This window comes from Thunnus maccoyii, chromosome 9 (assembly GCF_910596095.1).
Source record: "Thunnus maccoyii chromosome 9, fThuMac1.1, whole genome shotgun sequence".
Lineage (NCBI taxonomy): Eukaryota > Metazoa > Chordata > Actinopteri > Scombriformes > Scombridae > Thunnus > Thunnus maccoyii.
This window is the reverse complement of record NC_056541.1, coordinates 16120641-16136492: the sequence shown is the minus strand read 5'-3', so window position 1 is coordinate 16136492 and position 15852 is coordinate 16120641. Positions and strand designations below refer to the sequence as shown.

The following is a 15852-nucleotide window of genomic DNA, read 5'->3' as shown; positions in this document are numbered from 1 at the left end:
TCTGTGTCTCACTACAATGTCACAGTGCCGTTATTCTCTTTCTAACTCTCCCTCCTGCACTCCTTCATTGTTTCTGTATGCCATTTCTCTCTCTCACTTACTTGTCATCTCTCTCCATCACTGAGCTCCAGCTTTCTGTGCTCCCGAAAGACAGACTCCTACAAGTCTGTCTTTTGTTTGTGGCTGAGGATGTAGTAATCACACTCATCGATCTAGCGGTATGCAACGCATCCAGCAACATTATGAGGTCGTTAACACTGATGGAAGAAGAAACAACAGACTTGACTTTTAATTTATAGCCGCTCAACATGGAATACAAACACAAACTGTGCACATAGAAGTATTATTAGACATTGACCACAAGCCCCTGTATGCATGCGATCAGTCACTGAGAAACCAGTCAAAATTCTGCGCTATAATGGCTCGCATTTTAAATTCAGTTGATTTTGCACTTCCACAGCATTAATAGCATCAATACAACAGCAACAGGACATGCTATACTCACCAGATCAGATTAATTCACTCTGATTGATTCTGCAAATTGATTCAGGATGTTTAGCTGTTCTCAGTGAGACTCAACAATAGAAGAAAATGGTAGGGATTATGGCCCTGAACCACTGGGTGGCTTTTTATTAGATATTTATAATTATACACTGAATTTACAGGGAAAATTAGAGTAGATAAAATGTACAGGTCATTGATGTATACTTTAAATAAGTGTTGGTCTGAAATAAAACCCAGATTCCCTTACACTATTGAAGAATTTACTGTACTTCTCTGGTGTTTTTCATAAATATATCATATTACATCACTGCTTTGTATTTGAAAACACAGGTTTACCTGTTGTTCATTCCAGTAACTTTATTTTGAATTTGAATTAATTCAATGAACAAAACAACAACCACTGAATGATGCTCCCTTTGTCCAGAAAGTCTGAGGAGTGAAAGAGGACAGGAAGTTATTTACAGTGTATAAAATTATTTATAGCCACAATATTTGGCAATTATGTGTGTGTGATTGGTTTTGTTAATTGTTTTTGCATTAGTCGCAGAGTCATAATAAAGTAAGATAAAAAATAAGCAATTTCCCTCTCAAATTTTCCCCAAGCAATTGTCCTTTTTTTTTCTTTTCCACACAACAATTCACTCCAGCACTTCATGGAAAACAACAACAACAAAAAGTTTTACAGTACATAGACACTATGGAAAACTTACCCAGAATCTAACTTCTCAATTCAGTTCTGCCAGAGGGATGTTCAAGCAAGACAACATTTCCAATCAAAGTTTTAGCCTCAAAGTCAATTAGTTTCCATCAGGAGGTCACACAAACAACTACTCAACAATATGCCACTCATTAAAGCAATCAGTGTTTTGGTAAATGCGTCAAATTAATTTTTAAGAAATGAAACACCAAAAAAATACATTTGTTATTCTCTTTCAATACACAGTATGGTGAATTAATGTCATTTTTAATGAGGCTTTGCTATCCTTATGAGATGCAATTGCAATGTCTGTCACTAATTGGCGTGTGTTTGTGTGTCGGTGTGTGAGCGCCCATGTGTGGGACTATGCTGTCTGAGACTCAGTAGTGGTTTGTCTCTTGTCCCGTTCCCACCAGGCTGTGCTGCCACTAAGCAGCACAGTGCTAAAAGCTGTTATTGTCATCATTGTCATCCCATTGTTGTTTGCAGTCACTGTTGTCTAAGTAGTTATAAGTATCAGTCAGCTGAAACCTGAACCTGTGAAACCAGTGGTGTTATTGAGTGGGGTATTATCTGCAGTTCAATAGAAGTTAATACCTCTAACTATTATTCAATATCTGTTGTTTCCATTACTTAGATATTTCCTCACCACTTGGTGCAGAATCATCTCCGCTGTTAGTATCAAGTATATGTACATGTACATGTACTATGAGCACTTCTCTTAGTTGTTTCATTGTTGCTTAGTGACACCTCATGAGGTTTTATCTTCTGGTTTTGTTTTTTCAAGGAGTTATTAATTGATGCCTTTATGATCAACATTAAATCAGCCAGAGACAGTGTCTCTAATAGATTAAACCAAAATTTCCACAACTTTTAACATGCACATACACACTGCATCGCACACATTACTACACATATGTAATTTGGCACTTTTAACACACAAGTATTTTCTTTCAATAGCGAAGAACAACTATAGAAAGACAGAAGCATACTGTAACTCTCTTTACCGTAACACTCACTGTACTCAGCACGAATACAGACATTGCTGGTACTGTATATCAAATACCATCTAATTACAGTTTTTAGAGGGGTGACTGTGGCTTAACAGGTAGAGTGGTTTGTCAATTAATCATGGGGTTGGTGGTTCGATCCTCAGCTCCTCCTGTCCACATGTCCTTGGGCACAACACTGAATCCTAAATTGCTTCCGATAATTAGGCCAGCGCCTTGCATGGTCACTTTGGATAAATGTGCTATATAAATGCAGTCCGTTTAGAATTCGGGAACATATTCAGCACACTATGAGTCTCTCTCTCTTCATTTATGTCACTCTCTCTCATACAAAAACACACTCACTCGATGCAATTAACATTTTCCCCAAACTGTGCACAAGCTGTCAAGGCTCACACACACACAGAAATCCACTGAGACACAGCCACCAACAAGCACATACATATACACATATACATTTGTGAACACTAATGCTTCATCCACTAATCATTTAGCATGCATTAGAATAACAACCACCCACACACAGTTTCCTTTTGTTATAGTAGTTTGCTGCAACAATTTATCTCAAAAAAGATATGTAATGTCTTTTGGAGACCGCATTTATTTAAAGATGTCTCCAATGAAATTCTCACAATCTCAAATCTTTAAAAGTTACAGCTATTGGACACAAAAAATAATCGTGTTCCTTCATTTTTCCAGCAGTGACAATCTGCCTCATACTGGCACACACACAGACATACACACACACACCCTAGTGAAACACCCTCACATCACTTATTTGACTTTGTAGCTCAGGGTCAGTTGTTGTGGGAGTGAATGACGTGTGCCATTGAACAATTCATAATTCAGTACTCAGACAGAGACAGAGAAGAAAGAGTGAAGAATCCAGACTAGACTAAAGGCCTTGACAGAATAGAATGTGCACAAGCCTTTCAACATGCCAACAGCTATCACAGGGATCATCACGGATTTACATCAGGATCATTAAAGCCAAAGCTGACAGCTACTTTAATGAAAATGGATATTTATCAGACACAACTAGAGTGAAGGACCCAAAAAACACAAAGCATGTCTGTTTGTAAATGTTTTCATGCTGTGTGATTGGCTATAAACATTTGCTCATTCAATTACGGATCAACAGAGTGACAGCAGAGGGGCTTTACTGAGTACTTTGAACAGATTTCGCTGTCTCTTTTCAACTTGAAACACATCAGTCCCTTGCTCCTCTCTTCTCTCTAGGTCTTCAGAGGGGGGCCTGCCATCTGTCATGTGGCGCACACATGCAGAGTCACACACCATGCACACAGCGTATACAGTACAGGAACAGAGAGACACACACAAACAAAAAACGAAAGATCTGGGAACAAGCACACAGTGGCAAACACATTCACAGAGCAGAAATTTGTAAACACACACGAGCACGCACATATTTTTTCCTCCCTCTGAGCTCATTCATTCTTGTTACAGCAACCTAAAAGTTATCAAGCACGCTGTCGGGAGGGGGGGGAGAGAGAGCGAGAGAGAGAAATAGAGAGGGAGAGACTGAGAAAGTGATGACATGGGTTTGGCTGCGGTGCTCTTGTATATTTTTCTCAATTTAGTTTTCTGGGACATTGGGTGTGTGTAAAGTGTGTGTACTCTGTGTACCGGTCTCTGTGTCTTTATAGTTTGTATTACTGTAGATATCCCGTTCAACTACAGTTTAGAATGTCATTGTGGCGCATTGAAGAAGACTTGTGAACTGCTGGTATCTCTTCCGCTTTGAGGCACTGTCTCTATGAAGGACTTCACAGTGAAAAACACACACGGGAATACACGGTTCAAACATGGGCATACACATACACACATGCGGTCCTGATGTAGTCACAGACCCACATGCGCACAGTGTATCTGCAAAGTCCGTATTGAACAACACATTCACAGCAGTGGAGCAGCTCTGCGAATCATTTGCATGTAGAGGCCGGGAGAGTTGCAGTGTTAACTGTCTGCCAGAGTGGGGCCGGTTCAGTTCAGTTCAGTTCAGTTCAGTTCAGTTCAATATGCTTTCTTGGCATGAATGTCAGATCCACAATCTTGCAAAAGAGTGCAAATACAATTGGAATGCATCAGAGGAAAGATAGATCTCTCTCTCTCTCTCTCTTTCTCTGTGTCTGCCATTACCCCGACACTCTTTAATCTCTTTTTTTCGCCCTGCTGTCTCTTTCGCTGTATCAGTTCTCATCTCCCTCATTCTCTTTGTATATCGTATCTTTGTATGCATCTCTCTGTCTGCCTTAAAGGTATACTATGCAGGAATTGTTGGTTGGTGTTTGTAAACACACAGCGTTCAAAGTTGGCCCCTCCTCCCCAGCTCAACAAGCGAGAGAGAGAGAGATAGAGAGAGAGAGAGAGAGAGGGAGCGAAAGAGAGGTGGTCGAGCAAGCTAGAGAGTGAATGAAGAGAGCGAGCGGTGCTGGCGAGAACCGAGCCGTGAATCAGAGTAATAAAACATTATTTTCTGATTGTTTCGCAGCAGTTACGTTCTAAAACACAAATAAACACACCCACTCTCTGCTCTGCATTTGTGAGCGTCAGTCAAACAGACACACCGACAGCAGAGGAGGGAGACGGAGAAGCAGGGGAGGCACTGAATCAAAGAAAAACACAGCAATGTAACATGGTCGCTACACTACCAGTTCGGACCTCACACCCTGCATGCTACATACCCACTGCCCAAAGGTTGCAGCCCAGAAGCGTCCCAAAAGAATAAATGAATACATTGCCACACAATTCTAGTGGGTCATAAGTGATGATTGAGAGGGATTACTTTTATGTGTCTATACATTGTTTTTTTTAGTAAAATCCTGTATAGTATACCTTTAACTTTATATGTCAGACTGTATAAATCTCTCTTTTTTCCCAATCTCTCTCACACACTCTCATCTGTCTGTTTTCTTTCCTTCCTGTCCGTGCTCTCCCTCCATCTGGCTCTTCTGTGAAATAAAAGGTGAATGTAGCCTTTAGCTAGGCACTAGCACTTCAAAGCCCTCTCATTTTCCCCCTCTCTTTTCATCAGAGGCAGGTTGAGTAGTATTATAACCCCAAATAACCTTTTCACCGCATGGCCCTTGTCTCTCTGTCTGATCTCTCATGGATGCCAAATGGGGAGGCTTTTATCTCAAGTGCCACAGAGAACATACCGTATATACTGCTTGAGTATACAGTGTGTGGCTCCCAAGTGGACTCAAACCTTCTGTTCCAAGGTTTGATTCCACTTGGCTGAGTAATTACATCTCCATACTCCATACACACACAAACATGTGCACGGGAGAGAGAGGACTGAAGATTATACTACTAATATGAAAAACAAGCTCATCTAACCCTTACCTACCAATTTCATTTCAATTTTCCACATACGGTACCAGTCAAAAGTTTTTTGAATGAGAAAGTGTGTCTAAACTTTTGACTGGTACTGTATATCTTTTAAATGTGTTTTTGGAAAATCCTCTCAAAAAGCATTAGCAGGTTATCAGGTTTGCTTAGGTTAGCATTAGTTAGATTTGTTTAAAATGGTCTACTTCAGACAAAGCTTGTTTACTATAGCTAATGTTACAGACTATCATTAAAGCTGGTTTCATTTTCCCAGCTTCGGCAAGTGAAGGTTCACAAGCTCTGTGGGATTGTTAGCAAGAGTTTCACACTTGCAGAGGGTAAATGTAGTGTACTATATATTGTAGCAAATAGAGAGTGATTACAGACACAGCCAGAACCTTTGGAAAATGATCACTTTGTCAAATTAAAGATCAATGGTTTGGTCTATAAAATGTCAGAAAAGAGTGGAAAATACTTGTTTCCCACAGCCCAGTGAGATGTGTTCAAATATTCAAAACCCAAAGATACTCAGTTTGCTATCATTAATGAGAGAGAAAAGCCTCATATTTGAGATGCTGGGAATAGTAAATGTTTGGCATTATTGCTTGAAAAGTGACTAAAAAGACTGATTGATTAATTTTCTGTTGATTGACTAATCTATTATTGGACTAATCCTTGCAGCTCTCTCTGGTACATTTCTACACATTTACTTTTAGAAAAAAAAAAAACAATATGAGATTAATGTTTTGTTGGTAGCAGTGTTGACACTGCAACCACTCAATTATTCTTATAAAGGTAACAATCAATTAATGATGTGTTATTATAGTACTTAACATAATCTCTGTGCCTCCATCAAGCTAACAGGCTGTTAATAATGTCACTTTCACTTACAGTAAGCTTGCTACCCACACACTTATGTTCAGTCAATCATTTGGATAGTAACTGGCATATGTGACTCTGAGTTGCAGCAAGTGTTGTGGCCCACCTCTGCTCTCTCTCTTCTCTCTCACTGATTTACCTGCACACTTGTACGAACGTGCAAATCTGTTTCCCAGTCATACCACCATTTTTTTAAAGCATCAGGTGGGATTTTTGCAGTCACAAACTACAGTTCATTGAAGTTGAATAAGGTGTTGAATCAGTTTATTGTTTGTTGGAGGCTGCCATGCTCCCAAATCTGAAAGTTTTCCAATCCACTGGTAAGTCAGGGCTCAAGCACGTTTAGTACACTTGTACGTAAACTGAGGACTAATCACTGCGTTGTACTCTGAATATGCTTGTTATAGTGGAAAATATACCACAGAATCAAATTGTGCATCAATTACTTTACTGCAGTTTAAAATTCTTTAAATTATTTACATTAACTGTTCCTGTACATCCCCTTAGGCAATTATTTCACATAATCACATTCATGAACTGGAATTTCCAATTTGAGTCTTGTACTGGATTTTACGGAGCCCCTAAGGGACATGAGGGAGAAAAAAAAATAGATGAAAAAAATAGAAATAAAATTATTTTGTGTTCTCCTGAGAAACATTTGCCTTGCCCTGAAAATTTTTTGTGTTCACTTGCAAAACTTTTGCGTTCTCTCAAGAATGTTTTGAATGGAAAAAAGTACTTTCGGTCGAAACCCAAGGGAGAAGAAGAAGAGAGCGAACCGGTGTTAACAGTCGCCTGGAGCCACTTTCAAAGTATTATCATTCGTAACGTTACAGAAGAAATTTATGGTAAGTTCTTCAATACTATTACCGTTACAGCTTTAGTAACTTTACTATTAACACTAATGTTACCCTTTTCAAAGTCTGTTAATTTTATTAGCAACTTTTGTGAGCTTACTGAGCAAAGCTAACTAGCTTACATTAGTAAGCTAGTTAGTTATTAGCATTAGCTAACATTCGTGTCTGTATCATTAGCTTTAACGCTCCTTAGACTAAAAAGCTAGCTAAGTGATTCTTAACTATGCTAATGTTATATTCTTCCTGATCTATCATTAGACCAAGGTCTAAAGAAAATATTGCTGGTCCCGGTGACCGGCCATTAACGTTATAATGTTTATTCTAGAAAGACGTGCCATGGAGGAGGATCTCAATACTTTCTACTGTCGAGAGAAGCCCCAAAAGAGGACATAACGTTAACCCACATGAATAGGGACAAGGTATTAATGGTTTGTTTAATAGCTAGCATTATAAATATGGGTGTGATTTAAAATAGGGAAGTATTGCCCTATAACTTCTCAGATTACATAATTGCATATGCTTTTAAATCAAATATTGTTTCCATCAGTGGTCATTTAACTCCCTCACGTTTCCACTGGATGAGTAATAGACTTTTTAACGGTGTTTATTCACTTTGCTCCCACCTCCCTTACATGCAGCTGTGTGAGTGACTGTGGCTTGAATTTGCCTAACATTAGTAGACAAGTCTGATAGAACAGACCGGCATCTCGTCAGTACCTCAGTGGGCCATAACATTATGGTGCTGGGAGGCTATCAAATTATGTTTATTGCTAATATTATTACAATGAATGTGTGTCCGTCTCATCTGTATTTTACTGTTAGGAGTTAGCTAGCATTTGTGTCTAGCCTGTCTCTGTAAACAAGAATGTGTATGTGTGTTACTGTAACATTGGAGCCTGCTGGAAATGAACAGGTTGTACATGTCTGTATATTAGTGAGAGAGATAAACTACAGCCTGCATGTATTTTTCTTTCTAGGCTGATAATAAAACCACCTCTTTATACCTACTGTGATAGGATACTGTAGATTTGCCTATAGCTGCACATATTTAGAACCTGATACCTTCAGTGAACTGATCACTAAAGCTTTTTTCTGTTGTGTTCAGAGTGAGCTACAAGGAGCCAACGTGTGTGTGTCTGCTGCCATCTGATCAACTGGTAGAAGATGTCTAGCTCATCAGATTACCCGATCTATGGCAGTGAGAGACACCAGAATCTTTAATAGCGGATAATGATGTTGTTCTTACATTAAATTCTTAAAATACAATAAGTTCTTAAATTATCAGAAAAGCAACAGTCATAATATGTAGTCAGTTAGTTTGATGGATCACTGCTAAAAACCTTCTGATGACAAGAAATCTTCGGAATTTCTGTCTACAAGTTAGTATTAACTAATAATACAAAAATGGTGAAAAGTTATTTAAGAACTTAAGACCTTGTTACATCATATGATTTTATGCTCCGCCATTTCTGGTGTTCATTTTGCTGTCACGACTCACACTGAGTCCAATACATGAACCACTGAGGGGCCTGTGAAGCAAAACTTTTTATTTCAGTATAAAAACATGTCTGATGGTAAATAGTTGAAAGTTAAAAAAACATTTTCATTTTAGCATTTATACATTTTTAGACAAACATCTAACTCTAACTCAGAAAACTTTTCACTGCTGCATCACAAGATGACGCTTTCTGTAAGACATAAAAAGGCACAAAAGATCACTGTTAACTGGCCATGTACCCTGTAAGATGGCTCCCTTACATAATGTTCTAGTTTCCAGTTTTTACCATTGTGAAACTTGTTGTAAACTCTGAAACACCAAGAATTAAATTTCTACAATAGTTAAAATAATAACCAGAATATTGTGACCGAGAGGTTAACCAAACTTCTGTGGACAGGGCTCTGCTAAGCACAGCAGTGTATGTGATTATAAAGCGACTTCTTCTGTTTTCTTTGCAGGTAGAGGCACATTTCCACCACAACAAAGGATCTGCGTCCTGTCATAACTTTGAACTCTGCAGGGTCCCACAATACAGAAATACCAACTAGGTCACAGAAAGAGAAAACTGACTCAACGGGCTAGCATAAATAATGTCTCTTGTTAAGATGATTTGGCAATGCATGACATAACATATCTAACAGTGTTTCACTATTTTCATCATTAAACATGGCTGCAGCCCCAAGAAGAGGTTCTGAGGTATCTTCAGAGTGACCAGCTTACTGTACCAGGTCACTCTGACCAGAAGTGACTACAACATTGCTGGTTAGCTGCCAAATATATTTCCAGCCTGCTAAGATGGTTATAGCTGATCTGACTTTAGCCATCTTGATAGACATTACTATACAGACAATGTCACTCTGTCCTTAATGTTTTATAATAATGTTGTAGAGTTGTTCTGAATGTTGGATTAATGAGAAGGTGAACTCAACTGGCTGATGTTCATGTTGTTCTCTCATTGGTTGAGATCTTTTGCATGAGCTGTAATACCATCAATGATATTTTCAGTGTTCCTGCTAAAAACAAACACATTTAATTTAAACAGATGGATATTTGCTGGTCTCAGTTGATTTATTTTCACAGCTCAAACCTCCTGAACAAAGTAAGATGTGTTGAATGCTAATCTATAGAACTTTAAATAAAAAGATTGCATAGGAGTTATAAGAGTGTAGTCCGTGTCTCCTTTGCTTACAACTTAGAACACACACCATATCTGCAAAGCCACTTTTGCCTACTCCTTGTTTGACCATTTTATGCATTTAGGTGATACAATCTTCCAGTCTCAGTAAATGCAACAGCATAATATTGAGATTCAATTTATAGGACAGGAAAGGCCCAGATATTTGTGCCCATATGAATCACTTAAGAGTAAAATTCTAGGGAAAAATAGAGAAGATGTCAGGAGTATAATTTAACAACAATTACAGTGAGTAGAGGAAAGAGTACACCAATTATTTGGACAACTACACCTGCAGCTAGTTTGACTTGTTTGGAAGGTCACTGCACCTTTAGAAAGCCAGGAGAGAAAATAGTTGATACTGTGTGATGAGCTGACCAGACAAGCACAGGGAAAGGAGAGCAAAGAGGTCTGTAGTGGCAGAACACAATACACTGGCTGGCATGTTGTGCTGGATAGTTGCCTGGAGGGAAGGGGCTACAGATCCCTTTACAGTCTTGTGTGCCAGCACCAGGATTTGGAATTTGATACAAGCAGCCATGGGCAGCTGGATGCATACATTAGCACTGTCTGTGCATGTGTGAGTATGTGTGTGTGTGTGTGTGTGTGTACATCATATCACAACTGACTCATCTCATTGCTTATGAAGGCCAGAGAGCTATATTCCTTCGTTTTCAATTAAAAACAGCAGCATATATGAACCTCCTGTGGCATTTTTTGCCCAGGGTGGAATACCTGATGAGTGTATGTGTGTGTGTGTGTTTGCAAACTTTGATGATTTATCCATATCTTTGATTTATCCATATCAAGGCTTTGGATAATGAGGCAGGGTATTTTTCATACCAATATTAAATGTATGAGTTTGAGGAGTAAGGGAACTTGGAAAATTTTAAAAATGTTTCCAAAATGAGCTCAGAACAAAATCATTCGAGACCTAAGTAATCATGCGCTCGTCGAAGGTGAGTTCTGCATAAACCAATTAAAACACAACATCAATTAGCTGGTGGCTCAATTAAATATATATGCATGAAATATGCAGCCTGTTGTTTACTGTCATTAAGAGGAATTCAACTGCGATCTCTTCCTCTTACGTCTCGGTGCAATGTATTTTTCTGCTTAAATTATTCAATTAATTAATTTTGGTTAATCACTCTAACCTTCCATTACATGCATGTCAACTGCTCTCTATTGTTTCTCACTCTGTTCCCACCTCTGTCATCGAGGGAGCAGACACTTTCTTTCTCATTGAAGTAACTCTGATAGAGTCATGTATCATTATAGAGTTCCCCACAGTCTTTCCATAATTCATCCATCTCTCGTTCCCTCCCTCCTTTCATTGCCTTCACCCTCTCCCTCTCCTGCACGCTAATTTGCATTTGTCTGCATCTGTCTCTACAGGCCTTTATCCTCCCTTCATTTTCCAGTGCTCTTCACCGCAATACATTGATTTAAAAATCTCTCTACCCCTTTTTCCAGTCTTCATTTTTACTTACCTTCTGAAATGAAATTTTCAACTTGCTCCCTTTTCTTCTTTTACTTGTCTTACTCCTCGTCATTTCTCATTCGATCCATTCCTTTCCTCTTACATCCAAATCTCTGTTTACAGCTGCAGCTAATTAAGTTGTTTCATCACTCGACATGCTGCTATCTCAGGCGCAGGGAAGAACATCATAGAAGTGGGGGGTATCTTTTACTGGTAAATGGTGTAAACACTTGTAAATATGATGTTTAATATATGACACTAATGTGTTGTATCCACCAGTTCTCTGTGCTTCTACAAATTATGTGTGGAATACCACACAGATCCATATCGACCCAAATGTTGTTCCCCATGAATAGTATGGTTCTTCATTGGGTCAATCAGTTACAAGTACACCTCAGACCAATTACTGCTGTGTTTACAATGACAGATTGGAATGATTGAGGTGCAACAACCCCGAGCGTTTTATTAAAATATGATCCAATGTTATGTGTGATGGAGAGATGAACAGCGAAATGATTTCCCCAATTTCATTATGGAGGACAATCAGCCAGCCAGTCTGTGTGTCAACAGCTGACCGGTTAAATTGTACTCATCGCATTCATTTATTACGATAAATCAGCTCACTGTCATAAAATATCTTTCACTCTCTCACTTTCTGGCAATAATGCGTATGCACGGTAATGCAAGCACGTTGAAAAACACAATTACACGTAGTGTCACACATGCACACACACCTGTGTGCAATTGAGACACCAAGTGGGGAAATACGACATCTGCCGTGTATACAGGCACTGAAAACACAAACACACCGAGCCATTAGCAGTGAACAACAACCAATCCATTTTCTAAATATGATTAAAGCATTGACAAATGGGTCATTACCCTAGCTGACAAAGAGAATATGAAAAAGATAGAGAGAGACTGGGGGTAGGCAACAGTCAGTTTGCGCTGTATGTGTGTGTTTGTGTCTCTTTTTTGGAAAATGGCTTCTAATCATTTACATTAGAATCTGTTACAGGGACACTAATCCAATTCCACCAGATCTGGAGAAAGAAAATAGAAGTGCAAGTGTAGAGAAGTGAGGGAGGAGAGAAAGAGAAGGGCGTAGATCTGTCCTGGTGAAGTAATAGCAGTAAAAGCCCCCAGGGCTGTAAACAGAAGAGCTGTGGATTTTCCCAGGGGATACATTAATTTCCCTGACTTTGCAATGGATAGAGCTTGGACATAAGGAGATATACAACATCAGGTCTCTTTTGAATGGATTGAGAGTGGATGGGAGGGAGGAATAGCTGAAGAAGACAAGGAAACAAGAAATGAGCATCAACTGTCGCGGTGAGAGCAGCCAGAGACATTCAGGGCCTCTCAGACCAAGTCTAATCATTGTGCATTATAATATTTTTATTGTACCTTCTTTGTATTCAGTAAAATACCAATAAAAAAACTCTTTATTCATAGCTGTTGTTGCTGCAAGCAGCTTTTATTTTAGTACGACAAAGAGGATAGCAGGTACAGAACTGAGAAAAAAAACACATGGCAGAAAAGTGCTGACAACCTGGAGAATATGGAGAGTGGGTGTGTGTTATCAGTATCAGGAGAAAAAGAGAGCCATATGAAACAAAAGGTGGGCAGGCAGCAGGAGAGAAATATAGAATACAATTACATGAAGGCCATCGAGTTTCTCTTCCAATTCATAGTGCACAGGAGGAGGTAGACTATGTTCAGATGTTTCGTTTATGGGGTTTTTTTTTCTACTGCAGATCCTTTCTCGAAAAATTCACACTAGGCTTGGTGTAAAAGATGTGCTTAAAAATTGCTCCCCTATTTCCTTCAGATTATCATTTTTGATTTGGTGTGACAAGGTCTAAAATGCGGAACAAATATTCAAGGGAAGTTTAAGAGATAAGAAGAATAGATTACACAGAACATAGATAGGATGGTAATTTCTTGAACTCTGAGTTTAAATTGTGTACAAAGAGGTAATTGCCAAACAAACATCGTGGCAACTACTTTGTTTTCATTAGTATGTCTTTTATGGGTACAGATCAAATTACTTTTATATTAAAAAATAATGGGAAAAGAGTAGCAAAACTTACATATTTTATAGCAAATGTTGTGAGTTTCTGCTTGTAGACTAGCTGGATGAAGTGATGTTAAAGCAAAGGATAAGGAAAGAGGGGAGTGAAGGTGCAGATGATGGAAGCGACACTGCAGATTATTAAGAGAGAAAAAAGTAGGCGTAGAGGTAAAAGTGCACAAGGTAGATTTTAACTGGATTTAAACAATTTAGTTGATGGATGGATGAATGAATGGATAAATGGACGGTGCTAAAGAGAATGGGAGGATAAAAAATTAACTAGTCCTGAATGATCTACTGTACACGCACCAATCTCAGATAATGGAGCAAAGGATTGGATGGGTGGCAAAAGGTGAAGGAAGGAGAGATCAGTGATGAGTGGCAAAGAGAAAAAAAAAGAACAAGAAGAGCAGGGTGTGAAGAAGAGGCCTTTATCTGTCGTTGTCAACAACAACAATGGCTAAAAACCAGGAAAATTACACTGTTGAATAATGGTGAATTGAGAGAGGGGAGTGATGAAGAGGAGGGATACAAAAGAGGACAAGGTAGACAGATGAATGGGGTAAAGGGGGCTTATTTTCAAGAGAGGGAAGAGAGCAAGGAAAGTAGAAATAGTGGTGGAGTGGAAGTTAAAAGGAAAGAGACAGAGAAAGAGAGAGACAGAGTGACAGAGAAGGAGAGATGGGGATTGGAAAAAGGGAGAGGGGGCATTCATCTGGCGAGTGTGATAACGGTGAGTGCAGTAACTGGATAAATATAGTGGTAAAGGGTACTGAATTGAGGGGCAGTTGAAGGGAATGAGAAGAGGAGGCACAGACAGAGTTACAGAGAAGACAAAAAAGAGGCTGGATGAAAGAGGATGTATACATCTCCAGGGCACAAAGACTAGAGCTAGCTAGGAATAGATGATGTTAAATGTGACAAGATGAAGGGACCAAAGGGGGTCCATTAAATGTTAATGGGAACAGGGTGGGGGGGTTGGGGAGGCGTTCTGGGGGCAGGAATAAGCACAGATTGGGTTTGCGAAAAATCATTGGTCTGGTATTTTCAGCAACAGGAAGTGCCAGGAGTCAGAGAACTTACAGTAATAAATTTCGAGAGAAACAAAGTCGAAAAGGGCATGTTATCTTTTTGCTCATTCTACCTCCCCGACCACATTAATTCAAGTGCTAATTCCCTCTAGGAGTGTATATCAGCAAACCAACGGTCCACACACACACACACACACGCACACACGCAAAGGCATATATAGAGCTGTGCATATTTTCAGCCTGCCAGCGGTGTGAGTAAGCATCTCTCTCTGCCACTCACTGCTTAGCTGTGAATGGCACAATGCATGGCAGCAGTTTGGAGCTGTAGAGCTGGAACAATACATGAAACAACACACAGACACAAGTAGGTCATCCACAGAAACACACACACACATGCACAGAGTACTAGACATGAAGATACCCTTGGCTGTGACAGATCTGCGGGCACTGGATAGAACTTGCTCCCTCTCTTTCTCTCAGTCAGTGAATTTCTAATGAAACCAAACACTTGATTATGACAACATACTCATCTTACAGCCAGCAGATACTCTGTATTTTCATTCAACTTATTGCTGTACAAAAGGGAATACTTCACTCATGCTAAGAATAAAATCAGTTGTCCTTGTTTCTTTCATCTAAACCATAACCCGGGGAAAAAAAAGTTTTAAAAAAATAAATGTGTAGCTGATATAAATGAAAAGATCGTCCTTGATGCGGCCTTTTGTTGCAGTTGAAAAAAAAATAAATAAAGGATATACAGTTTTGGCTTATAGTAGGAGTGGTAGGAGTACAGTTATCCCTTTAATATGGTTGTATTTGACTGTTGTAGGCAATGTTGCAAGTCAACAGAGATTGAACAGGATTGTTGCATCAAAAAAATGAAACATTTTAATACCAGGTATTTAAATTCATTGGATAAGCCAAAACAACGTTTATACAAAAGAAAAGAAAATGCAATATATTACAAATGAAGCCATATTGTGAAATAAAATTACGTATAGCATGATCTAAGATTTTATCTGTATTGCCCACCCTTAGCTTGTACTTTAATAAAGGGTGAAGTTATTGCAATGTGATTGCTCCTCTGTAGGATGTGTGATAGGCCGGATGCCTAAAGAATATGTATTCAAACATTACAATTCCTCTTCAGTTTTTCAGTTCAGTGCTTTGGAGACTCATCCTCATTAAAACCTTGTTATTTGATCTTTGATCTCTATTTTAAGGTTGCACTAGATAGGAATTCTACAGTCCAACAGAAAACAATAATGATATATATGTGTGTTCAATGTGAGAT

The 15852-nt window shown here is 38.9% G+C and overlaps 1 protein-coding gene and 1 long non-coding RNA gene across 3 annotated transcripts in view; both read left to right on the top strand.

Moving 5' to 3' along the window:
• grid2 (glutamate receptor, ionotropic, delta 2) overlaps window positions 1-15852 on the top strand; it is a 554413-nt gene that overhangs the window by 305100 nt on the left and 233461 nt on the right. Inside the window, exon 1 of one of the 2 annotated variants that reach the window (XM_042421920.1) lies at window positions 6592-6761. The exons of the other annotated variant lie outside the window; for it this stretch is intronic. Within the exon in view, the coding sequence (XP_042277854.1) occupies window positions 6728-6761 (34 nt within the window). The 5' untranslated portion in view covers window positions 6592-6727. Of the gene's footprint in view, window positions 1-6591; window positions 6762-15852 lie in introns of those variants that run through there. 2 annotated transcript variants of the gene reach the window in all.
• Window positions 7017-9951, top strand: LOC121904267. Its single transcript, XR_006098197.1, has 4 exons — window positions 7017-7289; window positions 7624-7717; window positions 8404-8496; window positions 9255-9951. It is a non-coding gene; the product is annotated as an uncharacterized LOC121904267 (long non-coding RNA).